A 27,790-nucleotide genomic window follows, 5' to 3' on the forward strand; every position below is an offset into this window, starting at 1 on the left:
TGGGTCACCAAGTAAAGACTAGTCTGGGTCACCAAGTAGAGACTAGTCTGGGTCACCAAGTAAAGACTAGTCTGGGTCACCAAGTAAAGACTAGTCTGTGTCACCAAGTAAAGACTAGTCTGTGTCACCAAGTACAGACTAGTCTGTGTCACCAAGTAGAGACTAGTCTAGGTTACCAAGTAGAGACTAGTCTAGGTTACCAAGTAGAGACTAGTCTGGATCACCAAGCAGAGACTAGTCTGGATCACCAAGCAGAGACTAGTCTGGATCACCAAGTAGAGACTAGTCTGGGTCACCAAGCAGAGACTAGTCTGTGTCACCAAGCAGAGACTAGTCTGGGTCACCAAGTAGAGACTAGTTTGTGTCACCAAGTAGACTAGTCTGGGTCACCAAGCAGAGACTAGTCTGGGTCACCGAGTAGACTAGTCTGGGTCACCCAGTAGACTAGTCTGCCTGTCTAGCCCAGGGATCCATCTGTCCATCTGTCTTCAATCTCCATCCTGCCACCACGAGGATTACAGACTTCTTACCAGTTTCTGGGGATCAAAATCCTCATGCTTGCAAGGCAAACTGTTTGCTAAGAGAACCATCTGCCCAAGCCTGACTATCTTTTTCCCTCTTTTATGCACTCTGGGACTCCAGCCTATAGGTTATTGCTACCCACATCCATGGAGAATTCCCCCTTCTCAGTTAATCTTTCCTGGGAACACACTTACAAACACACCGAAAAGTATGCCTCATCAATGCCCCACTTACTTACTTACTGACTTATTTATGTTTACACTATGTGTGTGTTTCCCTGTGTGTGTGCAAATGTTCGTACACAGGGGTCAGGGTCACAACCTACAGGAATCGAACTCAAGTCCCAAGACTTGGCAGCAAACACCTTCACCAGCTGAGCCCTCTTGCCAGCCCCTTAAGCATCTCTTAGTCCAACTGAGTTGACGATAGAAATTCACCATGCTCAGGACCACTGTCCCCTTTGCCTGTCCTCACTGTTGGTGTGTATAGCTCTCACTCTCCCTTCTCTTCTGAGACGCTCACCTTCCTCCTCTGTTAATCTATCATCAGACCCAGCACATGAGAATTGGTTTTTGTCCCCTGATTAAATGTAATCTGATCTTGGACTCCCTCTCCCATGGCTTCATCTTTGAAGTGACGTATCCCATAAACACCTTGTCATTATGATGCATTGTGCCAATAAGCTACTCACACCCGGATGAAGTGGCATGGCCCAGTGAGCAATTAGCCCGGGGAAGGCAAAAGCAGATGTGAACCACAGCCAGGCAGCTGTCATCCAAATACAACCCCGTGAGCGCTGAGGGGAGGCGAGGCGAGGCGAGCTCCCAAGGAAAGATACTTCCGACTAGGGATATGCCTCTACTACTTGGTAGACGTCCCTTTTACCTAGGACGTGACCGCTTTACGCTCGCTTCATTTTTAAAGGTTTTTATGTTCATGATGTGGGTCTATGCGTACAAGTGCAGATGCCTGCGGAGGCCAGAAGAGGGCTTCAGATCCCCTGAAGCCGACTGGTCACGTGACTGGCAGTTGTGGGCCACGTGACATGAGTGCCGGGAAGCAGGCTCAGATCCTCCGGTCCTCTCCAAGAACAACCACTGAACCACATCGCCAGCCCTACTCTATTATCATCATCGTCATTGTTGTTGTTAACATTATTTTATTTATTTACATTCCAGCCGCTGTACCCCTCCGGCCCCCATTCTCCTCTAAGAACTCCTTTGTGTGAATGGTGTTTGTGCCTTTGACTGCTCTTCATTACGTTGGGAGCTCTGACTCTTGGGTCCAAGTGTCTTTAGAGCTCCGGCAAGCATCTTTCACAGAGACCTCGGTAAAAGGCAAGGAGATACACACACACGCGCACACGCACACACACACGCACACACACACACACACACACACACACACACACACACACTTGGAGCTTGCAGACACAGTCTGGACTTCACGGGACCCGTGCTCTCACCTGTCTACAGTTCACCATCTCTTCCCTACCTCCAACCCCCGATTCCAATCTTCAGTTTGCTTTGTCTTTTGACATAAGGCTTCACCGAGTAGCCCAGGCTAGCCTTGAAATCACTCATTATGGCCTCCGCTTCTCTCGTACTTGCTGTCTACCTGCCTCGGACTCCTGAGTTGGCAGGACCCCAGGCCTTGTCACCAAGCCAGGTGCAAGGATAATTTGCAAAGACTTTGCTCTTCTGAAATCGGAAGGGTCTGAGTTCACAGTAAGTCAGGGCGGGTCCTAAAAAGGTTGATGCTGCTCATTGGAGCCCATGGGTTCCCACCAGAGGAGGTCAAAGAAAGAGGGGGCTGGCAGCCATCTGTAATCCCAGCACTCTTGACACGGAGATTCCCCCAGGACAAAGGGGACTAGTTCAACTACGCAAATCAGTGAGCTCTGGGTTCAAGTCAGAGACCCTGCTGAGTAAAGGAAGTGAAGAGGAACTTAGAGACTCCGTGTTAATCTCTGGCCTCTATACACGTCCACACACAGACGTCCCCACACACATGCAAACACACATACACCCACACATGAAAACCAGAGACACCCAGTAGGGATAAAGAAGTAGAAGTTGAGATGAAGAGAAAGCTTGTAGGTGCAGACTAGGGGCAGACTCAATGCTCACCCAGCCCACACGCCTAGCCTACAACCAACCCACGAGAGAGAATCATTGTCCCACAGGGCTGGTGAGGTACGCAGAACATCAGCTCTCGGGTAGGGGACTTGGGGGCAGAGCAAGCTGAGAGTGTCCAAGAGCTGGGAACATTCTGGGGCCCACTAACATCTATGAAGATAATAAAATAAGCTCAAACTACATTAAAATGAAGAGGTTTGGTGAAACAGAAACAAGGTGCTGGTTCTCCAATGGTGTGCACTGTTGTTTTTATGCTAATTCCCTATGTAAATCGTGGTCAGTGTAGAAGGTTCTTGTACACTGTTAGCCTGCCACTTCCTTTGCCTGGCTTTTGGAACCACGGGCTTTTCTACCTGGCCTCTTTGTTCCCCAAAATAACAGCTCTGAGACTTCTAGCTTTGGCTCATTTCTGGTAGCTCATAACTCCATTATCCTGTTTAAACTAATTTAAGTCTTGTCACACGGTTACCTTTCATCAGGTTCATGAATCTGTCTCCATCAGAATTAGGGGTGAATCTTCCCTGCACCTGACTCTATCCCAGAATTCCTCTCTCTCTGCCTTCTAATCCTGCCTCAGTTTCATTGGCCAAAGACTTTTTATTGACAGGTGATGCTTCAACACGGCACATAAGATATCCTCTTTACAGGTTCCCTAGATGCACATAACACATCCCGAGACAGGCTGGAGGGATGTGTCAGCCATCAAGCATGTCCCTGCTGCTCTTGCAGAGGACCCAAACCCAGTCCCTAGCACGCATGTCAGGGAGTACACAACTGTTTGTAACTGCAGCTCCAGGGGATCCGACACCCTACTCTGGCCTCTGTGGGCACTGCACTCGGATGCACGTAGACACGCCCATGGGTTAAATATAAGTCTTCAGAAAAAGAACAGGGCAGGAGAATAACTTTTCTATCTTCACCATAGTCACAAGCATTAGAAGCCATTCTTAGCGTCTCGGTTGAGCGTGAAGCTAAGACATCAACTGAGGAAGCAGGTTGGAATCAACAGAACACACACGCACGCCCCACCACCGTCTCCTGAACAGAAGGTACACAAACTCCACTCTTCACCGGGCCTGGCTTTCCATGCTGACTGTGCCTGATTTTAAAGTGACGAGAGAGCCCCTTAATGGTGAAGACTTTGCAAGCCATGTTTTTATTGGCGACTTAATGGATTTTTCAATGCGTCCCAGAGTCATTTTGCAATTATTGTCAGGTTTTTGTTTATCTGGCTGTAACTTGAATATTTCAATTCTCCCTCAAGGCTGTTAAATCTGGGTTAATAGTTGTGAGTCTCTCTTAGATCATCTCAACTAGAAAATGCCTTTCTCTTCTAAATGAGAATTAATGGTAGTTGGTGGGCAGAGGTTGTATTTTGCCTTGTGCACTAGGGTTGTGGGTAATAGGGTTCATTTCTTCTCCTGGACCCAGCAGGCAAATCTAGAGTGACCCTACCCCATTTAAAGGTGTTTAGCCACCACTGGCTCTTGATAACACACTTTTCTTGATCCTCTTGCCTTTCAAAAATGGTGGGATGCTGTTAGCCTAAAAACCACCAGAGCTGGGTGATGTGGTCAGTAAAGTGCTTGGCGTGCAAAGATGAGGACCCATGTGCCATTCCCAGAACACATGCGAAAAGCCAGGTACAGGGCTTCATTGCTTTGATTTCAACACTGTCAAAGTGGGGACAGGGAGGTCCCTGTGGCTGGTTGGCCAGTCAGCCTTGCCTCCTTAATGAGTTCCGGGAAATCAAGAATCAATCTCAAAAGGTAAGGTGCAAGGCCCCTGGGGAATGACGCCCCAGGTTGACACCCGGTGCACACACACACACACACACACACACACACACACGCATACACACAGACACACACACACATACACACACACACGCATACACATACACCACACACACACATACATACACCACACACCACACACACATACATACACCACACACACACATACACCACACACACACATACACCACACACACACACATACACCACACACACACATACACCACACACACACACATACACACACACACGAATACACATACACCACACACACACATACATACACCACACACCACACACACACACATACACCACACACATACACCACACACACACACACATACACCACACACATACACCACACACACACATACACCACACACACACACCACACACACATACACATACCACACACACACACATACACCACACACACACATACACTACACACACACACATACATATACACCACACACACACACATACACATATAACACACATACACCACACACACATACACCACACACACACCACACACACATACACATACCACACACACACACATACACCACACACACATACACTACACACACACACATACATATACACCACACACACACACATACACATATAACACACATACACCACACACACATACACTACACACACACACATACATATACACCACACACACACACATACACATATAACACACATACACCACACACACACATTCATACACCACACACATACACATGCATACACATACATCACACACACACACGCATACACATACACATACACCACACATATACCACACACACATACATACATACACCACACACACACACGCATACACATACATCACACACACACACGCATACACATACACCACTCACACACACACACGCACGCACGCACGCACACACACAGGAACGTGCACCTACACACAAATGAATACATGCATACACAGACAGTATCTGGTCATGTTTGAGGCTTGACTAGAAAAACAAACAATGGGGTTGTGGATTTAGCTCAGTGGTAGAGCACTTGCCCAGCAAGCACAAGGGCCTGGGTTCGGTCCTCAGCTCAAAAAAAAAAAAAAAAGAAAGAAAGAAAGAAAAAGAAAAACGAGCAAGCAGGGAGTGGGAGAGAGAATGGCTTACAGTGTCTGCCAAATGAAGAAAGGGGACCAGAGAGCAGAGGAACTGAGAAAAGCAGAGTGGAGGCAGATTTCAGTAAATTAGGAAATGAAGGCTTCCAGGGGCGGAGACTGGATGGTGATGCAGGCCGTGGCTATGGGGGAGATGCTGTACAGCAGTCTCAGGAGACAGCCGCCAGGCTGATGGAGCCCCAGGCACTTGTGGAAGTGAGGCTGCCATGAGTGAGCTCAGCAAGCACCCGGTCTTCAGAAACCAACCAGTCCCCAAGAAAACATGCAGAGCCCACAGTTCAGTGTGACTAAGAAATCTCAGGTGACTGACTTTGGTCAGAGAAGTAGCTAAATGGCAACTCTACATAAATGATAAAGATTCTGACAGAGGGAGGCTCAAAATAAGGGGGCAGAGCAAGGATCACCAAGATAGTTCAGCAGGTAAGGTGGTTAAACCAAACCTGAAAACCTAAGTTAGCTCCCAGGACCCACAAAGTAGAGGGGGGAACTGATTCCCTCAAACTGACCTCTGACTTCTTCTATTCTCACCCCCTCCACACACACACAGAATTAAATACAATGTTGAATAAATAAATAAAAAGAACAATACTATCTGTGATAGCATCAAGAAAGTCAAAATACTTGAGAATAAATTCAACCAAAGATATATATTACCTGTCCACTGAAAAGTATAAGACATCATAGAAAGGCATTCTCTCTCTCTCTCTCTCTCTCTCTCTCTCTCTCTCTCTGTGTGTGTGTGTGTGTGTGTGTGTGTGTGTAGGATAATTGGGGTCCCATGTCTATTCTGCCTCAGGGCTCGGGCTGCTCAGGGAGGCTGCACATGGGAAGTTTGACTATGTTTAACCTATGCTGCTGGCAGTGTCAGGTTGTGGGAAGTCGCAGGTCACCCCTCCTGGGATGGGGAAGTTTAGTCTGAGCAAAGGACACAGCCAGAGCTGGCCAGGGGTCTCCAGTCCTGCTAGGAGGCTGTGGCCATCTGGTTCTCAAGCTCTTGGGCATCCAGACACTACTGGGATGCCTCAGAAGGGCTGAGAACGGACTGGGGGCCCCTGTAGGGCTGGATTTAGCCTGGGGCTGAGGGGGAAATGGGGGAAGCTCTGGCTGGCCCCACAGGGATAGTCCTTGGCTTGACTGCAGCAGGCTTAAGGTAAGTGGCAGGCTCCGCTGGGAGCACAGGGAGGTCTTTGGTGGCTAAATAGGGGAAGACCTTCTTTGTAGCTCCCTATGGCAGATCCCGATGAAAAGAGACAGTCCATGGTTTTGAGACATTTATTGTCATGGTGGAAAGTGGATGAGTAAAACGGTACCCCACTTCTCAGAGTGGGCCTGAGATTAAACGCCTTTTGCATATAGGAGTGTCTGGGGAAGGAAATGCACTGGCTAAGCCTCCAGGCCTTTAGGTCCTCATTATAATGGACATCCGTCTTGAGCCTATGTGACCTGTGGTCACTTCCTCTACCTGTGAAGGGGATTGGGGTGTTGCCCTTATGTGACTGATGGTCACAGATCTATGGAGAGCTGTGGCTAGTGACAGGGGCCTGGTGAAATGCCTACTGTCCCTTCAGGGTCTCCAGGGTTCAAGCCTCCTCAACCAGGAACCAGGGTGTCTTTCAGTGTGTGTGTGTGTGTGTGTGTGTGTGTGTGTGTACATATATATATATACATATACATATGTATATATATATATCACTGATATATACATTTCACTGAAAATATATATATTTCAGAAATTGAAACTACAATTCTAGAATTGATTTGAAAACAGAGGAGATGCAGCATAGGCCAAAGAGTGTTGATTGCCAAGAATTAAATTGAAAACACACACTGCACTCCAGTACTAAAGCCCACTCCACAGCTACAGTAATCCCACTCTATGTGGGCCAGGGAGGTGAGCCAGAGGATTAAAGAGCTTGATATGTAAATGTGAGGTCCAGAGTTCTGAATCCCACATACATGCCACACGGGCATGGTGACACACCTATGATTCCAGCCTCAGAAGTCAGAGACAGGGGAGGCACTAAGGCAGGCAAGCTGTCAAGGCTAACTACATCTAGCTTTGGCTGACAGACTCTGCCCCAGTGATTAAGATAAACTGCAATTAAGAAAGAGTTCTAGTATCGGCATCCGTCCTCCACATGTGGGCTGTTATCTGCAAACATACCCGAAACATGCAAAAACATACATACACACACACACACACACACACACACACACACACACAGGGGCTGTGGGGAAGAAGAAAGAGAAAGAGTGGTTCAATACAATACTAGAAGAAAAGGACCCAGGGATCAGTGGAATAGCATTGAAAGCCCCTAAATAAATTGTCCACATTCACAGCCAACTGGTTTCTGACAAGGGTGACATGAGAGTCTTTTCAACGAAGGATGCTGAGACAACTAGATACCCACATGAAAAAGAGTGGATTCAGACATATCCCTTAGATCATCTAGGAAAAGAGCTCGAAATGGATCAAAGACCCAACTAAATATAAGAGCAAAACCCATGAAAGTCAGAAAACACAGGGAGGGAGGATGTTCCTGACCTTGGCGCTGGCGATGATGGTTTCTTAGATACATCAAAAGTGCCAACAAACAAAGAAAAACCAGATCGTTATCAAAATTAAAGATGCTTTGTGCTTCAAAGGACACTGTCAATGCTGTGAAACACACAGGATAGAGCAAAGTGTTAAGTGTTCGACCTCCATCTGAGAAACTCCCGTGTCCAGATGTGTAAAGAATTTTTCACATCTCACAGATGACAGGGAAAGAGGGGAGGGGGAGGAAAGGGAGAGGGGAGAAGAAGGGACGGAGAAACAAAGAAAAGTGGAAGGGAGGAAGGGGAAGAGAAGGAAGGAAGGAAATAGGAAAGAGAGAGGTGGGGGGAGGGAACACTCAACTCATTTTTAAAAACAGGCAGAGGTGGGTGTGTTCCCAAAGAAGGCATGAAACATCCAGTATGCTGTTGAACACCATTAATTATCAGAGAAACTCACATCAAAACCACAATAGCCAATTCTCACTCTCGAGGATGGCTAAAATAAAAATCAGAGCAGACAATCACAAGATTTGTCCCGTTTTGTTACAGCGAGTATAAACTAGTGGTTGCTTTGGAAGATGATTTGACAGTTACTGAGGAAGTCACAGACAGAGTTACCATAGGACTACAAATGAGCAGCTCCTGGAAGGTACACACCTGAGAAAAGTGAAAACTCTGTGGCTTGTGTCTTACTGGGGAGACGTGAGCAGACTCTACACACGCCAGACAGGGCTCCGACAACAGATCAAAGAAACACTTGCACCCAAGCTTAGCTCAATGAAGCACTGAGTCTTTGGGGGTTACTGACAATCGCAGATGCATGGATACTTGCAGGAGCAAGGTTGATGCACACTCAGATGCTTGTGTAATGATGTATGAAACCTCCCTGCAAAACCTACAGGCAGCTCAGCTGGTCAGAGTCCTCTTTCTCCATCATGTTACTGTTTATGACTCCCCCACTAGTTAGAAAAATCTTGTTAAATTTCAGGAACTTCCTGGGACTTGTGTCTTAAGGAGCCTCTCATATAAAGGGATGTTTTCAATTTGGAGGAGCACACACACAGACACACACACACACACACACACACACACACACACAGTGACTTTCCATGGCAGTGTGATTCAGTGCTCCAAAGTGGAAATATGGAAACAATCCACATGCCATTAGGTGGTAAATGAAGGCAAGGGAATGTTGTGTAATCACAGGAGAGGAGATGAGTATCAGGTGGGACAATTAGAGAAGACAGGGAGGAAAAGATTAAATCACAGAAGGTGTGGCTTGGAAAGGTGAAGCCACAACACTCTGGAGGTAGGCAGATGAGTATCCTGTCTGAGAGGAGAATATTTGAACCAATGCTTTGGAAGCAGGGGACCCGAACATGAGGAATGTGGAGAAGTCACAGCTGGCAGACTTCACCAAGATAGCTCCTGACCCAGACCCGGAACAAAACGGTAGAGTTTTTCCAATGCTCTACCTCCTAAAGGTTGATATCCTCCAAAGATGGTGTCAGCGATGGGGACCAAAAATGCAAAACATGAGCCTGTGAGAATCATTTCATTCATTCCACAATATCCATCATCTTTCAGACCACAGGGTTCTTCACAAAAGAATCTGGGTACCAGCCCATGAGCCCGGCAGAATTTCTTTACATAGATGTGAAAATCCCACCAAGAGCTCTTAGCTGTTCTGGTGGTTTGAATAGGACACGCAAACTCATGTGTCTGAAGGCTTGGCTCAAGGGGAGTGGCACTGTTAAGAGCTGTGGCCTTGTTGGAGTGAGTTTGTCACCACAGAGGCAGGCTTTGAAGTTTCCTATGCTCAAGCTAGGCCTAGTGTGGCAGCCTCGCGCTGCTGCCTGGAGATCAAGATGTAGAACTCTTAGCTCCTTCTCCAGTACCATGTCTGCCCACATGCCACCGTGCTTCCTGCCATGAAATAATGTAAGCTAGGTAGTCCCACTTAAACGTTTTCCTTTATAAGAGTTGCCATGACCGTGGTGTCTCTTCACAGCAGTACAACTCTATGACAGCTGTCAACTTGACACAGCCTAGAGTCGCCTGAGAACCGAGTCTCAAAATGAGAAATGGCCCGCATTACATTGGCTGGTGTATATGTCTGTGGGAGAATGTTAATGAATGTGGGAGAGCCAAGCCCACTGTGGGCGGCACCATTCCCTGGGCCTACTGTGGGCGGCACCATTCCCTGGGCAGATGGCTCTGAGCTGTATGAGAAAGCTAGTTGAGCATGGACCTGAGAGCAGTCCAGTAAGCAGCACTTCTGCGTGGTTTCTCCCTCAAGTTCTTGCTTGTGTACCTTCCCAACTTTCCTCAGTGATGGATTGTGACCTGAAGTGTTAAGATACAATCAACTTGGGGTTGGGGATTTAGCTCAGTGGTAGAGCGCTTGCCTAGGAAGCACAAGGCCCTGGGTTTGGTCCCCAGCTCCAAAAAAAAGAACCAAAAAAAAAAAAAAAAAAAGATACAATCAACTCTGTCTCTTCCTCTACATTACTTTTGGTCGGGTTTTTAAATCACAGCAATGGAAATAAAACTAGAACACTACCCCTCCTTACCTGCCCACTCTGGTGCCAACATAGCCCGGACTGGTATCTGATTCTTGCTGGTTTTAGCATGGAGGGCCTCATGGTTTTCATGCCCTAACAGACCTCAGAACGGGACCTCTGACTCCGAGCAGCATTAAGCTCTGCTCTTTAAACATCTGGGTCACAGATATGCTCAGTTAATTAATGTTCTTAGCGCCGCTCATTTGCCTGCTGGATAATAGATTGATTCATAATTTCAATAAGCAGCTGTGTATATCTTTCCCCGGAACAAAAAGGCAGCCTGCTGTCATTCATCAATTTGCATTTGGGTGAATTGAAACACACTCGAGGCAGCGTTGTTGAGGGAGGAGAAGGGAGGGCTTCTGGGTTTCTTACCATTTTACCTCGAACAATTACTCTGATTTGGAACTAATTTGCGTATGGAGCACACATTCATGGCGCCTCTCTCAAGGACACTTAATAAGCTCACTATCGTCAAGGGGAGCAGGAAGGGCTCCCTTTGGGAGATCAGAGCCAAGGGTTTCTGAGTAGCTTTCACCAGGAGATGAGAAGCCCTCCAGAAAAATCTTATCGCAAGAGGAGTCACTCGTGTTTCTGAGCAGTCTCCTCGTGTAGTGGTTCATTTGCTCACTGCTTGACAAGAACACCCCACAACAAAGCACAAAGAAGGAAGGGCTTGCTGGGGCCTCACAGCCTAAGGTACAGCAATGGTGGGAAAGGTTCCATGGCATAATGGTGGCCGGTGACACAGTGAGGAAACAGAGGGAAATGAGAGCTAGCGTTCAGCTCACTCTCCTTTTTTTTTTTTTTTTTTTTTTTTTGGTTCTTTTTTTCGGAGCTGGGAACCGAACCCAGGGCCTTGTGCTCTCACTCTCCTTTTTAACGAGTCCAGAATCCCAGGCTGAGAATGGTGCCCCCCACACACACATTCAGGGTGGGTCTTTTTATATCAGTTAACTCCCAGAAAAACCCTGACAGACACGCCCAGAAGTTTCTATCCTAGAAGATTCAAGACCCTGTCAACTTGGTGATTGAAGGTAGTCCTTGTATTCTGTTATTTTCTTGGTTGATTCCTAAGTAGAACTTCCCAGACTCTCTGGAAGATCCAGGGATATTTTTCCAACAGTCTACAGTCCAACACCTCTTCTGTTTAGCTGCTAAGCCGCAGGAGTCTGACATCTGTGTACCTGTTAGGTGACAGGGAGCCAGCCCGATGTCTTCGTGTCTCAGTTTATTCTCCTATTGCCTGGGAGCCCAACCTCTCCGCACGGGATCCTTTCGGGGGAAACATTTCATAGCTGGATCACAGTGTAGGCCCGTGTCACCAAACCATTTAGCTGACCCATCCAATCATTAGCGATAGTAAGTGTACATTTTGTTATGCATCACTCACTATTACAGAGATGCTGTCCCTGTGATGGACTCCGTCTCGGGAGAGACGTCAAGCCATACCATCTCCGTATCAATTAGCGAATACTGCATAGTAGTGATAGGATCTATTACCACGGGGTTGTGAAATTACGTTATTTATTCCTTATATACCAATTATAATATAAAGTATACCTTAAATATTTAGCTAATGTAACTAGTTGCCTAGACAGTTCTATTATCTGGACCAGTACCATTGCTTAAATATAGGGAGTGTCCCCTGAAAATGAGTGTATGTTGAAGGCTTCGAGCTCTAACCTAATCAACTGTCTGATGCATTGATGGATCCACAGGTCCATGACATCGTGGGGGAGTGGTTTGAATTAGGATGTCATCTTAGTTGGAGTTTCATGGCTGTGAAGGGACCCATGACCCAGGCAACTCTTATGAAGAACAGCATTTAGTTGGGGGCTGGCTCACAGTTTCAGAGGTTCAGTCCATTATCACCATGTCAGGAAAAAATGGCGGCAGGCAGGCATATTTGGTGCTGGAGACAGAGCTGATAGTTCTACATCTTGATCCGAAGGTAGCAGAAGGAGTCTGTGTACCACATTGGGCATAGCTTGAGCTTTGAGATGGCAAAGCCCACCTCTGCAGGGATACACTTATTCCAACAAGTGTCCTAATATTACCACTCCCTATGGGCCAAGCATACAGACACTATGAGAGCCATTGCTATTCAAACCACCACAGCGGTGGTGCTTCACAGGAAGGAGTAGGTCGCTTGTGATTGCAAGGTCGTGTTCCCACTCACCTCTCTGCTCTTGGCTTTCCTGGCCATCATGAGGTAAGAGGCTTTGCCCCGCTCCCATGCTGCCCTCCACACAGAGAACATGCCAGAAACAGCAAAGCCAAGTGCCCTGAACCAAAACCTGTGAATCCATGAGCCAAGTCAATCTCTCCTCCTTTAAATACTGGGCTCGATGTCTCCTCACGGGTGACAGACAGCTGTCGGAGCTGGCTTTGTCTGGGCTCATTAGGCATCTTCTGTAAGTCCATGGCCTGGCTGAGCTACAGAGAGAGTTCTAGGGCAGCCTAGAGATATCCTGCCTTCAAGTCAAACACTGAAGAGTGGTTGTGCTTGCTTTGAATGCTCGAGGCCCTAGATTCAATCTCCAATACCAGGCAGGAAGGTGATAAGAGAAGGACAGAAGGGGGGAAGAATGGAAGGAAAGAAGGAAAAAAATGAAGGGGAAGGAAAGAGAAGGTAAGAAAAGTAGGAAGATGGGAAGGAGGAAGGGATGGAGAAAGTGATGGAGGACTAAGGAAGAGAGGTTAGGGGAAGGGAACAGGAGGGGAATAAAAAGGGGAGGAGAAGGGAGCTGTGATGTGGTGTATCATGTCCGTGTTCAGCTAGCCCAGTGTCCCTCTAGAGCAGGCTATCCTATGTGCTGGACTCGGAGGAGACAACTGTGGAACCAACAGAAAGCTGAGGTAGAGCCGGCACCTGAGCCACAGTGCCTTGTGGTCTTACCCTTTCCTCTCTCTTGCCACCTTCTCTCCTGTACAGCTCGCCCGCTACACCAAGGAAGGCTTCCTGCACTTGGGTGCTCTGGGGACCACCACTCTCCTCCCTGATACCCGCTGCCTGGTAGACAACTCCAAGAGCCGGTTGCCGCAGCTCCTGGATTGTGACAAGGTCAAGAGTAGCTTGTACAAGCGTTGGAACTTCATCCAGGTGAGCTCTCCAGGGACGGGGCTGGGGGAGGAGCAAGTGCAGATGCTGCCAGATGGCCACAGGATAGTTGGTGTCCCCAAGACTCCCCACGCAGTGCCACTGGGCAGCCAGATCTGCCAGCCCTAGGCCAAGATCATGGACCCAATTCTAGGAGGACTGGAGGCACAGTCCACCTGATTCCATCTCTAGTGTTGAGGCTGCTTACGACAAGTCTTTAGAGTGGATTCCTGAACATTTCTAAGCACTCTCAGTCAGGATTGAGAAAATCGGATCTCAAACAAACCCAGGAATTTGTGTGTGTGTGTGTGTGTGTGTGTGTGTGTGTGTGTGTGTGTGTGTGTATTCTCCTGTGTATGCAGGTACACATGTACATACATGTGGAGGTCACAAACAAACCCTCAGGCACTACCTTGTTTGTTATTAGTTTTTTTAAGATTCTATTTTTATTGTCTCTTATGTGTGGGTGCACACGAGTGCAGTGCTCACAGAGGCCACAAGGGGGTTTCAGAGCCTCTGGAGCTGAAATTACAAACTGTGGGAGGTATGGAGTGGTCGGGCTGGGAACTGAACTTAGAGCCTCTGGAAAGCCAGCAAAGGCGTTTAACAGCTCAGCCATGCCTCTACCCCCTGCAGCTCCAACTTTGGTGGATTTGTTGTTCTTTTTCATTTGTTTTTGAGACAGAGCTCTCACTGGCTTGGAACTTCCCAAGCAGGCTAGGCTGGCCAGCCAGTGAGGAGCGCCAAGGGTGCTTCTGTCTGCACATTACCATCCCCAGCTTTTGTATATCAGTGCTGGCAATCAAATACTCAGGTCTGCATGCTTACATGCCAAGCATGTGTACACACACACACACACACACACACACACACACACAGAGCAGTGAGAGGACAACAATTTGTGGGACTTAGTTCTTCTCTTCCATCACTTGGGTCCCAGCCAGAAATGGAGCTCATGACACCAGGCTTGGCAAGCTATATCACTATCCTGCCCCCAGGCAACCTCTATTCTGCCCCAGTCATCACCACTCAAACTGGGCGGCCCCTTTGGGCCCTTCCAATGTGGAAGCATGTGGGTGCGATTTGTTCCCCCCAAGAGAAGACAAATATACAGGAGCTATGGTGAAGTTTCTCTGTCTGCCTCTCTCCTTGCTTCTTTCCTTTCTTTCCTCCCAGAATGGAGCCATCATGAATAAGGGCACAGGGCGCTGCCTAGAAGTGGAGAACCGGGGCCTGGCCGGTATCGACCTAATCCTTCGGAGCTGTACAGGACAGAGATGGACAATCAAGAATCCCATTAAGTAGATGAACAGAAGGAGGGCACATGGAGCCCAGACCCACGGCGGGGCCTGGTCATCCTCAGAACCAGCCACACGGTGGAGAGACAGCAGGCACCCAGAGGATGCTCTGTGGACCTCTCAGGGCTCCTCCAGGGCAGCCCCGGACAAAGGTGTTAAGTCCCCCTCAGGCGTTCTGCCTGTATACTTTGAAGATTTCCCCCTCACTCTTATCTGGGGACCAAGAGCTGCAACTTCTGGGTACTAAGGGGTGAGGCTGCTCATATCTCTCCACCGTATCATCTACCCCAGCATCAGCAGCTGGGACTGGCAGGGTCCCTCTTCCTCTCCTCCTCCTCTTCTTCCTCTTCTTCTCTTCCTTTTCCTCCTCCCATTCTCTTTCTCTTCTCTCTCTTTTCCTCCTTCCATTCTCTCTCTTACCCTCTCTCCTTTCTTTTCCTCCCTCCTTCCCTTTTCTTCCTCCTCCTACCCCCTCTCTCTTCCCCCTCTTTTCCTCCCTCCCTCTTCCTCCTCCTCCCATTCTCTCTCTCTTCTCCTCTTTCCTTCCCTCTTCCTCCTCCCCTTCTCTCCCCCCTCTCTTCCTCCCTCCTGCTCCTCCTCCTCTTCCTCCCCATTCTCTCTCTCTCCCCCCTCCTCTCTTCTCTTCTCTTCCCCCGCCCCATTCTTTGCTGCAGCTGCTTTGTGTAATTCACCCTGGACCTCCAAGACATGGGGGTCAATGATGGCTTTAGCCACATCCTAGCTCCTCCCTCTTGGAGAAGCAAGCAGTGAGACCCCCAAGGCTTCATTTCTCCTGAGGACACTTTGGCCCAGAGGCCTGTTTGCATCCCAAGGCAGCAGCCACTCGAGACCTTCCCAGTAAGGTGGCTTTGGGACAACGGTTCTGGACTCCTCTGGATTGTTCCTGAGGTTCCCTGTCCCAGTCACCTGGAGTCCTAAATACGAACAACATCAGCACTTGAGCCTGTGTCTGGAGAGAGCCGGAAGTCTGCTGAGCATGCTGGATGCTCTCAGCATCTGGCTGGGACAGCTCCGCCTGCCAAGGGTGAGGTGCTCTCTGGTTTTGTGGAGCAGCAAGGGTCTTCCGTGCAGGACATAAGGACTGAAGATGGGCACAGGGCCCTCTGCGCCGCTTACTGCTCAGTTCATTTCACCCCATGCTTTGCTGACTGATGGGGGACAGAAGCGGCCATTTTCCTCTTTTAAGAGTGACTGCTTCTTTCCAATTGCCCTCTGGTTAGGGTGCACTTATAAATCAGAGTTAATATATGGATGCGTCTGCATGCACGGGGAAGCGAGAGAGTGCCTGCCTGAGTGATGCGTGTGGCTGGGTGTGTGTTTGTGTGCTTGAGTGTGTGAGTGTGCTCAAGAACTAGTCTTGGGCTTGTAGCTTCATTGCTCAGTGGATAGGGACAGGGATGCCTAGAAGAATGGGGGTGGGCATGTCCCTGGATCACGGGCCCAGGGGACATGGCTGGGTTTTATGTGCTAGGGTACCCTTTCTCTATCCCCTCCCCCAATCCCTTACTGTCCTTGGCCATCTTCTGCCCAGAGCCAAACCCTGTAGGTGCCCAGTGTGGGATCCAGTATCTCATGTGGTGGTATCTTTATTGGTGATCATCTCCTCGCCCCACCCTACCCCCACCTTGTGAAATAAATATGTCAGCAATCCCACAATGCAACCTTCGGCCTCATCCGCTCTTTGGGTTTTGTATTGTTTGCTTTTGTTGCTGTTACTTTGCAGTTGGGGTTTAAATCGAACTCAAGTACTCTACCCCCAAAATCCATATCCCCGACAAATAAGCTTGACTCTTCCCATACCCAATGACAATAGGAGAATTTCTGAGACACAGTGAAGCATTTTTGGGGTTTAAAGGCAGTTGAAGCTTGTTCTGTTTGGAGACAAAGCCTCAGTCTAAAAGACCAGGGATAGAAATGCCCTGACAATAAAGCAGGTTAGGGGAGGAGAGGGTTTACCTGGCCCATAATTCCAGGTTACAATCGATCATTTCAGGGAAGTTGAAGCAGGAATCTGAAGCATCTGGTTACGTTTATGTCCACAGTCAAAGTCAGAGAGAAATGAATGCATGTGTGTTTGCTTGTGTTCAACTCAGCTTCTCTGCTTTTATAAAGTCCAGGGTTTCCTGCCTAGGGAATGGTATTGCCCACAGTGGGTTGTGTCTTCCCAAATGGATTAACTTCACTAAGACATCTTAGACCTTCCCAGTATAGACTATTCCTATTGAGACTCTCTTTCTGGGTGATTCTAGATTGAGTCAAGTTGACAATTAAAGTTAATCATCATTGCCACCATGCCTGTGTGGATTTGGTCTTCTTAAAGGTAAAATAAATAAATAAACAAACAAACAAACAAACATACAAATAAATTCTCACAGATTAGGGCAAACCCTACTTACTCTTACACACAACATCTATTTAAGCCTGCACAGAACTTGGTATTTGACACTAGTTCACCCTCTCCCTTGCTGACCTCAGGTTAAGAAGCCAAGTTGTTCAGAAAGCACCATCTTAGTTGATACACACACACACACACACACACACACACACACACACACACACGCACTCGTGCATGTGCGCGTGCACATAGAGACAGAAAGAGAGGCATACACACACACACATACACACACACAGATGTAGATACAGATATAGATGTAGATTTAAATATCAGTGGCCATATTCCTCATGTGTCCTTTGAGAACTGGGCTATGACATCACACTCATGGAAAACATGTATCTTCAGTTGTCACATTAAGTACTAGAGTCTGAGAACTTCCGGTTCATGGAGCAATGGAGACAGGGAGGAGAGAGTTGGCAGGCCAGAGAACATGCGTTGGGCTCTTGTATAAACCAACTCCTGAGGTTGCATCCACGTGGGGGTACAATGGTGAATGTCACGGGACTTCAATACCACAAGGCAGTAGGGCAGGATGGCTGGCTGGTTGGCTTGCAACATGGTGGTAAATGTTGGGTTTGGTCTCTTGTGGGGCTAATTCCTCATGTGTATCAGTACCCAGACTTTAAATCTGAGCACAGGTCATTGGTCCAAGGGTTCTGGAGCTGGGCTGGCCACTCCTGTAAGCATTCATGTCAATAATTTTCTCCCAAAGTCTGGGGAACAGCAGCCCAGGTCAACCTATGGTTCTATCTGGTGACATGAGTTGAAAGTGATTGGAGGCCAAAGAAGAAGAGAGGAACTAGTGAAGCCAGAGAGAGGGGTCAGAAGAGAAAGGATGATGTGGTTTGAGTGTGAAAAGTCCCCAGAAGGTTCATGTGGTTGAACACTTAGTCCCTAGGTAGCAAAAAGTGGTGAACCTTACTGGAGGATATGAGTCACTGAGGAGTGAGCTTTGAAGGCCTTTGTTTTTACTAGGGTACATGTGTGCATGCCCACATTTGTGTGCACATGTATACATGTAACACAGAACATGTGGAGGTCATCTTTGGTGTTAGTCCTTACCCTTCTACCATGTTTGAGGCAAAGCCTCTTGCTGTTCGTCACTGTTTATGCCAGGATACCTGGCCCAAGACCTTCTGGGAACTCTCCTGCCTCTGCCTCCCATCTCACTGTAGAAGCACTGGGATTACAGATGAGTGCCACCACAGTCAGCTTTACAGGGGTTTGGGGGGATCTTGCGCAGCAAGTGCTTAACCGACTCAGCTATCTTCCCTAAGACTCCTATGGTGCAAAATGCCCCAGCATCTCTCTACTTCTAAACTATGGATACAATGTACCCAGGCAGCTCACAACCCTGGCGCCATAATGGACTCTATGCCTTCTCAAACCATGAGTGGACATTGGTTTTTGGTTTGGTTGGGTTTTTTTTTGTTTGTTTTTTTAAATCAGGTGTTCTGTTACAGCAAGAAGTAAATTTGGTAACACAGAGCCCTGGGAAAACCTTCGTAACCAAGTCCTTCAGGGTGTTGGGATGTCCCAAGAGTGCCATCTTGCTCAGTAATAGCAAAGCAGCAAGCTTCATGCAACTCAAAGAAAGCTTGTGATCTTTCACCAAAGACTGGTATATGGCATAGTTTAACAAGGGCTGTATCATTTTCTCACTCTCATGATCACTTTGGCCTCAGAGATGGGTATGGCTGAGGGTGCTGGACTATGGTAGTCCAGTTCACTGCCCCCTCTTCTTCCTCATATTCTCCCCCACACACTCCTGTCTATGATCCTTTCTAGGTCTTCTGTCCATTTGATCTCTTAATCTCACAAAAAGTATATCTGGCAAATGTCCAAACTATCAAAGCTTGTGTCTTTGAAACTATGCATTGTGTCTCAAGTGTTTTCATGATGACCGCACTAAACTCTGGGGTCTAGAAAAGTATCAACAAGAAGGTGGGCATGGTGAAGCATGTCTGTGATCCCAGCCTTCAGGAGGCTGAGGCAGAAGGTAAGCCGTGAGTTTGAGGCCAGTTATTTTGTTAGCACCAGGCCACCTGGGAATGTATGGCGAGGCCCAGTCTCAAAAGCCAGGAAGGAGAAACAGTGAAAGGAAGGGGAAAAGGGAGGGAACCAAAGCAAAAAGGAAGGGAGGAAGGGAAGGAGAAGTGATAAGAGAGAGAAGAAAGGAGAAGGGAGAAGAGAGGAAAAGGAAAAAGGAGAAGAAAGGAAGGGGAGGGGGAAGTAGGGAAGGGGCAGCCATAGACAAAGCAGAGGCAGCAGTGTGGGAACTGGAGGCCATCTTGCCATCTCTACTGGGGTTGCTCTACTCATCTTGTTCACCTAATGCATTTCTCACTGGTAATGGAAAACATCCCCATTTTACAAAGTGAGCCCCACTAGGCCAGGCCACTCTGCTGGGACCATGAAAGCATAGACTGCGCCCAGTTTATGAACCAAACTCCTTCCCTGCACCTTTCCAGACCACTTCTAAGGGACAGATTAATGACAGCTGAAGGGGCGGGGACAGATTAATGACAGCTGGAGGGGCGGGGACACATTAATGACAGCTGGAGGGGCGGGGACACATTAATGACAGCTGGAGGGGCGGGGACAGAATGACAGCTGGAGGGGCGGAGCTGTTGGAGCCTGCTGAGGTGGCCAGGTGGTGGTTTGCTGGAAGCCCGCTCACCGCCAGCCTCCTGTTCTGATCGATCAGGGCCTTAGATCCCTTCCTGCTGGCTCTTCCTTTCCTTCGAGTCCTCGGCTACAAAATCTACCGTTTTCATCGATCACATAACTTTTCTAGATCTAAGTTAGGGGCCCGACGGGAGATTTTTCACTCTGGAAAACCACTTCAGTGCCAGCTGACAAGTGTATTTAATCACTTCTCCTGTGGGGGTGCTTTGCGCAATTCCTTTCAGAGATTAAAGCCAGGCTGTGGTGGCGCACACCTTTTATTCCCAGCACTTGGGAGGCAAAGCAGGTGGATCTCTGAGTTCGAGGACAGCCTGGTGTACAGAGTAAGTTCTAGGGCTAAGCCAGGGCTACACAGAGAAACCCCGTCTTGAAGAAAAAGGAATTATTAAAGATATATACAACATGCACAGAGAGAGAGAGAGAGAGAGAGAGAGAGAGAGAGAGAGACAGAGACAGAGACAGAGACAGAGAGGGAGGGAAGGGGGAGAAAGGGAGGAGAAGGAAGAGGAAGGAGAAGGAGAAGGAGAAGGAGGGGGAGAAAAGGGGAGGGGGAGGGGAAGAAGGAGGGGGAGAAAAGGGGAGGGGGAGGGGAAGAAGGAGGGGGAGGGGAGGGGGAGGGGAGGAGGAGGGGAGGGGGAGGGGAGGGGGAGGGGAAGAAAGGGGGAGGGGAGGGGGAGGGGAAGAAAGGGGGGAGGGGAGGGGGAGGAGGAGAAGAAGAAGAAACTTAATTTAACAGAATGTTTAAGAGGCTGGAGAGAGAGCAGAGAGGTTGCTCAGTGGTTAAGAATACTTCCCGCTCTTACACACGATCCAGTTTCAGTTCCCAGTACTCATGCCTCAGTTCACACAGGCAACTCTAGTTCCAGGGAATCTGATGTCATCTTCAGCCTCTGTGGCTGCTGTGATGCATCTACCTCTGTCTCCAGAGAGATGGGTTTAAAAGGCATTCATCATCATGCTCAGGACTGCCTGGAGTTTTAGTTTAAAAGCCTAGGGTCTAAAGGGATGGCTCGGTGGTTAAGGGAGCTTGCCGCTCTGGCACAGGACCTGAGTTCAGTTCCCAGCACCCACACACCAACGCGTACACGCACCACCTGTACACATACACACACACACATATTCGTCTACGCTCAAACGTGAAGAGAGCAAGGAGAGCGGGTGGGAAGGGTAAAAATCACACTCAAATGTATTCAGAATCTGCAAGTTGTGATAAATAAACAAATTTCATGATCTCTGCCCATTGTTTAACTCATATTTGAGGAGTTGGAGAGATGGTTCAGTGGTTGTCGCTCTTCCAGAACTCTTCCAGAGTTCAGTTCCCAAACCACACCAATCAGCGATCAGGTCACAACTACCAGCTCGATGGGTTCTGGTGCCCTCTTCTGGCAGCTGGGGGCATTGCATGCACATGAACCTAACTCCCGACATACATATATATCATTTAAATTAAGGACCTTAAAAACTGAAATCCTTAGAACTCGTATTTGAGAGATAAAAGAAGATACGATTTCTTGACACCCCTGTTCCTGGGTTGGCATGGGCCAGGAAGGGGAGGAGGCGGGACTAGGCACACAACATGGGCAGATCCTCTTACACTTCCCCTTTAAGGGGCCAACTGGTGGATCTTGCATATGCTACCTCCAGCTTGACTTCTCCGCTCCCCACTGACACTGGCCCACAACACCAACTGCTCAAGCAACGAGTGCCAAGGAGTAGAACGAGAAGCCAGAGAGGGACTGTACGTGCTGTAGATGTTTCCAGGACTCAGGAGGGCTGCCACTCCGCACTCATGTTACCACTACTCCTTAATAAGTTATCAAGGGCTCCTATTGCACAAGATCAAAATATCATCTACTCTACCTGCCCTGTATGGGTTTCTCTCCTTGATGCTGTGGTAAAACACCCGAGAAAAGCAACTTAAGGGCGGAAGAGTTCGTTCTGGTTCATGGTTTGAGGGGATACGGTCCATCGTGGAGGGAAGGCAGGGTGGCAGGCGCGTGAGGCAGCTGCTCCCATTGCGTCCACAGTTGGGAAGCAGAGCTCAGCTCGATTCCTCTGTATTCAGTCCAGGACCTTAGATCACTGAACGACACCACTCAGGGCGGGTCTTCTCACCTCAATTAATTCAACTTAGCAACTTCCTCCTCACAGATGGGTCCAGAGGTTTGTTTCTACCATGATTATTGACCCTGTCGAGTTGACAAGATTAACTATTATGTTTCCTATGTATGACCAATATATCCTGGAGATGGGTTATCTTAGGGCAGAAAGCATTTCCTGACAGGGAGTTGACAAAGCCCAGAAGAACTTAGGCAATGTGCCTTACTGCCCAGCCCTCCGAGGTACTAAGGCGTCTTCTGTCCATCAGTAGTAAGCAGCCACTGAAGATCACAATCTGATATTATCACGGTGTGGTCCGCCTGGAATCTCAGCACTAGAAAGAATGATGAAGGCAGATTAAAAGCGAAAAGTCCAGCCTGGGCTACCCAGTGAACTCCAGGGCAGCCTGGGCTATACTAAGCACATGTGTGTGTGTGTTATGGTTCAACAAGAAATATCTCCCGCAGGCTATTGCATTTGAACACATGCTCCCCAGCTGATGATCCCCAAAAGGCAGCTATTGTTTAGGGAAGGTCGTAGAGACTTTCCAGCATGGTATCTACATGGTGGATGGAGGCATTGGGGGTGAGCCTTGAGGATGAGGTTTGTAGCCCAGCTCCATTCTGGTCCCAGCTTTTGTTTCTCCTGATTTACCACGAGGGGCGTCACCACCATCTACTTCTGTCATTGTGAGTTCCACTAAGTCCTCCCTACCATGATGGACTGATGCTGCAAGCCGAGATAAAACCTTGTAACTTTAAGAAGCTTCAGTCTTATGTTTTATCACAATCACAAGCAGTGCAATAAAGGAACAAACACCTCGAGGATCAATGTGCCTTCTTCAAACTGTTGTCTACACCTGGAAGGGAGGACCAACTACTCTACTGATCACAAACACCTCAGTGTACCCAGTTTGTTTTAGCCACCACCCCACCCCCAGGAGAAACGACTGACTGTCCTGGATAGGATTTTTTTTTTTCAGGACGAAATAGATACTGTTGAAAAGTTTTTAGTTGGAGTTTCTTTTCTAAAACGAATTCCGATTTTTCTTAGACTCAGTTTCCCAACAGGGAAAGGCCTGAGAGGAGGACTGGAGAGGGAGTCTAGCCATGAGTGAAAAGTGGGTCCTGCTCTTGAAGAGGATGTGAGTTTGGTTCCCAGAACCCTTACCAGGCAGCTCACCACTACCTGTAACTCCAGCTGCAAAGGATCTGATGCCCTCCGATGCCCTCTTCTGGTACCCAAGCACACTGCATATACGTGAACATATCTAATATCCCCCACCCTCTACGCATAAGTAAAAATACACAACTCTTTACAGACCTTGAGAGAACAATTCTCAACTTCATCTGAAGACAAAGCAAAACACCCAGAACAGCAAAAACAATCCTGTACAATAAAAGGAACTTCTGGACGTATCACCATCCCTGATCTCATACTGTACTACAGAGCAATAGTAATTAAAAAACCTATGTGGTATTGCTATAGAAACAGACAGGTTGATCAATGGAATTGAATCAAAGACGCTGGGATAAACTAAACTATCACACCTACAGACACTTGAGTTTTGACAAGCCAAAATAATACAATGGGAAAAAAGAAAGCATCTTCAATAAATGATGCTGGTCTAACTGGCTGTCTGCATGCAGAAGAGACCCACATTTATCACCCTACACAGAACTCAAGTCCAAGTCAATCAGGACCTCGATATGAAACTTGACACACTAAATCTAATGGAACAGAAAGTGGGGAATAGCCTTGAAAGCATTGGCACAAGAGACAATTTCCTGAACAGAACATCACTGGCTCAGGCTCTAAGATCCATAATTGATAAATGGGACCTCATGAAATTGAAAAGCTTCTGTAAGGCAAAGGACACTGTCAATAGGACAATACAGCAGCCTACAGATTGGGAGGAGATCTTCACCAACCCTATATCCTACAGATGACTAATATCCAAAATATATAAAGAGCTCAAGAAGTTAGACACCACCAAACCAAATAACCCAAATAAAAAATGGGGTACAGAGCCAAAAGGAGAATTCTCAACAGAGGAATCTTGAATAGATGAGAAGCACTTCAAGAAGTGTTCGATGTCCTTAGTCATCAGAGAAATGCAAATCAAAATGACTCCGAGACCCCATCTTACGCAGAGTGGCTAAGATCAAAATCTCAGGTGACAGCACATGTTGGTGAGGATGTGGACCAAGGGGAACACTCCTCTGTTCTTGGGGGGTGGGGATCACTTGTGTGATCACTTTGGAAATCAATTGGGTGGTTTCTCAGAAAACTGGGAATAGTTCTACCTCAAGACTCAGCTATACCACTCTTGGGCATATACGAAAAAGATGCCCCACCATGCCACAGGGACACTTGCTCAACCATGTTCATGGCAGCTTTATTCATAATAGCCAGAAACTGGAAAACCTAGATGTCCCTTAATTGAAGAATGGATAAAGAAAATGTGGCATATCTGCACAGTGGAATACTATTCAGTTATTCAAAACAAAGACATCATGAAATTTGCAGGCAAATGGATAGAACTTGAGAATATTGCCCTGAGTGTGGTAACTCAGACTCAGGAAGACATACAGGAGGGTATGTGCTCACTTATAATCGGACATTAGCCATAAAGTGCAGGATACCCATGCTACAATCCACAGACCCAAGGCAGCTGGGTAATGAGGAGGTCTCAAGAGAAGATATCTGACTCTCACACAGAAGGGAAACAAAACAGTCATCAGAGGTAGATGGAGAACGGGGTGAGAGAGAGGGTAAGGAGGGGAACAAGGATGTCGATCAGATGTGAGGTGGGGTTAGGAGAGGCCTGGGAGTGGGGATGGAAATCGGAGGGGGGCATCTTTGGGACAAGCTGGAGACCTGGGACAGAGGAGGCTACAGGGAGTCTATGGGGGTGACCCTAACTGAGATTCCTACCACCGGGGGTATAGAGGCTGTAGTGGCCACCTCCTATAGCCAGACAGGACTTCCAGTAGTAGGAGGAGGACATAGACTCACCCACAAAACCTTCAACAGACAATAGTGTCCAGCCTACAAGATGTGCGGATATAAAGTTGGAGCAGAGACTAGGGAACAGCCAGTCCCTCAACTGACACCCAAGCCATGGGGGAGAGCCAACCCCTGACACTATCAATGATCCTCTGCTATGCTTGCAGACAGGAGCCTAGCATAGCTGTCTTCTGAGAGGCTCTGTCCAGCAGCGGATGGAAACAGATGCAGGGACCCACAGGCTAAACAAGGCAGAGCTCAGGGAGTCTTGTGGAAGAGTAGGGGATAGAATTCAGTGAGCCAGAGGTGTCAAGAACGCCACAAGAAGACCTACAGAGTCATCTAACCTGGGCTCATGGGGGATCACAGAGACTGAACCACCAACCAAATAACACACAGAGGCTGGATCTAATCCCGCCCCACCCCCATTTGTAGCAGATGTGCACCTTGGTCTGCATGTAAGTCCCCTAACAATTGGAGCAGGGGCTGTCTCTGACTATGTTGCCTGCCATTGGATCCCCTTCCCTACCTGGACTGCCTGGTTGGGTCTCCCTGGGAAAGGAGGTGCTTAGTCCTGCTGGGACTAGATGTGCCAGGGTAGGTTGGTACCCAAGGGAGGTGTAAGGGGAGGGGTGACCAGGGTGAAGAATTTGTAAGAGTAATTGCCAATACGCCTACTGATCTCAATTTGATTCCCAGAACCCACATGGTGGAAAAGAGACCATGTGAACGTAGTATTCTGACTCCACACGTGCTCTGTGTTACAAGCATCACTCCCCCCAACCCACACACACAAAACACATCTATAAATGTAAAGAAAAGCCTCTGAGATATGTTCATACATGATTTTTTATGTGAGATATAGAACCTAGAAGCATAGATGAGGTAGGACATGCTAGCTCCCCGACACTGGCTTAGTTCACTTCATGTGATTATTCTCCATTGTACAGGTGGGCTCTAGAATGAATGAATGAATTGTTGGCTGTAAAATTTAAAAAGCACACACGTCCTGGTTCCCAAGAGTTCTCACTCTGCATGGGATCTGCGCGCTCTAGCTTCTTGTCTGCTTTCACACACTGTCCCCTTGGTGGTGGTTACCACGCCTGAGACTCACACCGTGTTCCGAGGGCCGCTAGCCCCAAGCATTCTACAGTCCAGCACGGCTTCCTGTCACGGACTCTGCTCACACTCCCAACTACCCAGTGAAGTCATTATCGGCAAACTGGAACCCAACGACCAGATTTATGTGTTAAAACGCTCAATGTACAATCCATCCACACAATTAGCTGACAACCAATGGGTAAGGATATCAACCGCCCACCTAGGTAAGATATAGTTTGCTCATCTAGACACACAAAATCCTGTACACATCCATCCCTTAAGAATATTCATAACAACCCGTAAATGTGCAGGGAGAGATCTTAACATCCACCTCCATGTTCTCTCAGCTGCCCCCTCACCTCGCTCCCTCTCTAAAACTTTTCTCCTGTCCATCCTTCCTTCTCATCCAATGACAGGCTTTGTTCTAATCCTGTACCTGCCTTCACCTGCAAAATGACATCAACCTACAATAAATAAATAAATAAATAAACAAACAAACAAATAAATAAATAACTCACAGATCTTCAGGGTTGAACATTACTTATAAGACAGCTTCCACTCCTTGGTCTATGACAGCTGTCAAATAAAAAAATAAATTTAGATCTGCGGATCCCGGCCCGCAGCAGCTCTCTGCTCCCAAACCCCGTGGGAGAGAGACCTCACCACCTGGTCAGGTGGGCACTCCTGAGGCTGCAGAGCAGAGGAGACCACCAACACTGCCCACCCCTACCCACATCCCTGGCCCAAGAGGCAACTGTATAAGGCCTCTGGGTTCCCGTAGGGGAGGGCCCAGGAGCGGCAGGACCCCTGCACCTGAGACACCGCCGGAACCTGAAGGAAACAGACTGGATAAACAGTTCTCTGCACCCAAATCCCGTGGGAGGGAGAGCTAAACCTTCAGAGAGGCAGACACGCCTGGGAAACCAGAAGAGACTGCACTCTGCGCACATCCAGACGCCAGAGGAAAACACCAAACGCCATCTGGAACCCTGGTGCACGGAGGCTCCTGGAAAGAGCGGCGCAGATCTTCCCGGTTGCTGCCGCCTCGGAGAGGACTTAGGCAGTACCCCACGAGCAAACTTGAGCCTTGGAACCACAGGTAGGACCAACTTTTCCCCTGCAAGAAACCTGCCTGGTGAACTCAAGACACAGGCCCACAGGAACAGCTGAAGACCTGTAGAGAGGAAAAACTACAGGCCCGAAAGCAGAACACTCTGTCCCCATAACTGGCTGAAAGAAAACAGGAAAACAGGTCTACAGCACTCCTGACACACAGGCTTATAGGACAGTCTAGCCACGGTCAGAAATAGCAGAACAAAGTAACACTAGAGATAATCTGATGG

General features: G+C 48.0%; 1 protein-coding gene across 2 annotated transcripts in view; it reads left to right on the top strand.

Moving 5' to 3' along the window:
* Positions 1–17,446, top strand: part of Galnt17 (polypeptide N-acetylgalactosaminyltransferase 17) — a 458,691-nt gene extending 441,245 nt beyond the window's left edge. Inside the window, exons 10-11 of one of the 2 annotated variants that reach the window (NM_001025112.2) lie at positions 13,671–13,838; positions 15,012–17,414. In NM_001025112.2, coding sequence (NP_001020283.1) covers positions 13,671–13,838; positions 15,012–15,140 — 297 coding nt within the window. In that variant the 3' untranslated portion in view covers positions 15,141–17,414. Of the gene's footprint in view, positions 1–13,670; positions 13,839–15,011 lie in introns of both variants that reach the window. The other variant, XM_039089218.2, reaches the window with a different exon arrangement.
* The last annotated feature ends 10,344 nt before the right edge of the window (positions 17,447–27,790 follow it).

Source organism: Rattus norvegicus, chromosome 12 (assembly GCF_036323735.1).
Source record: "Rattus norvegicus strain BN/NHsdMcwi chromosome 12, GRCr8, whole genome shotgun sequence".
NCBI lineage: Eukaryota > Metazoa > Chordata > Mammalia > Rodentia > Muridae > Rattus > Rattus norvegicus.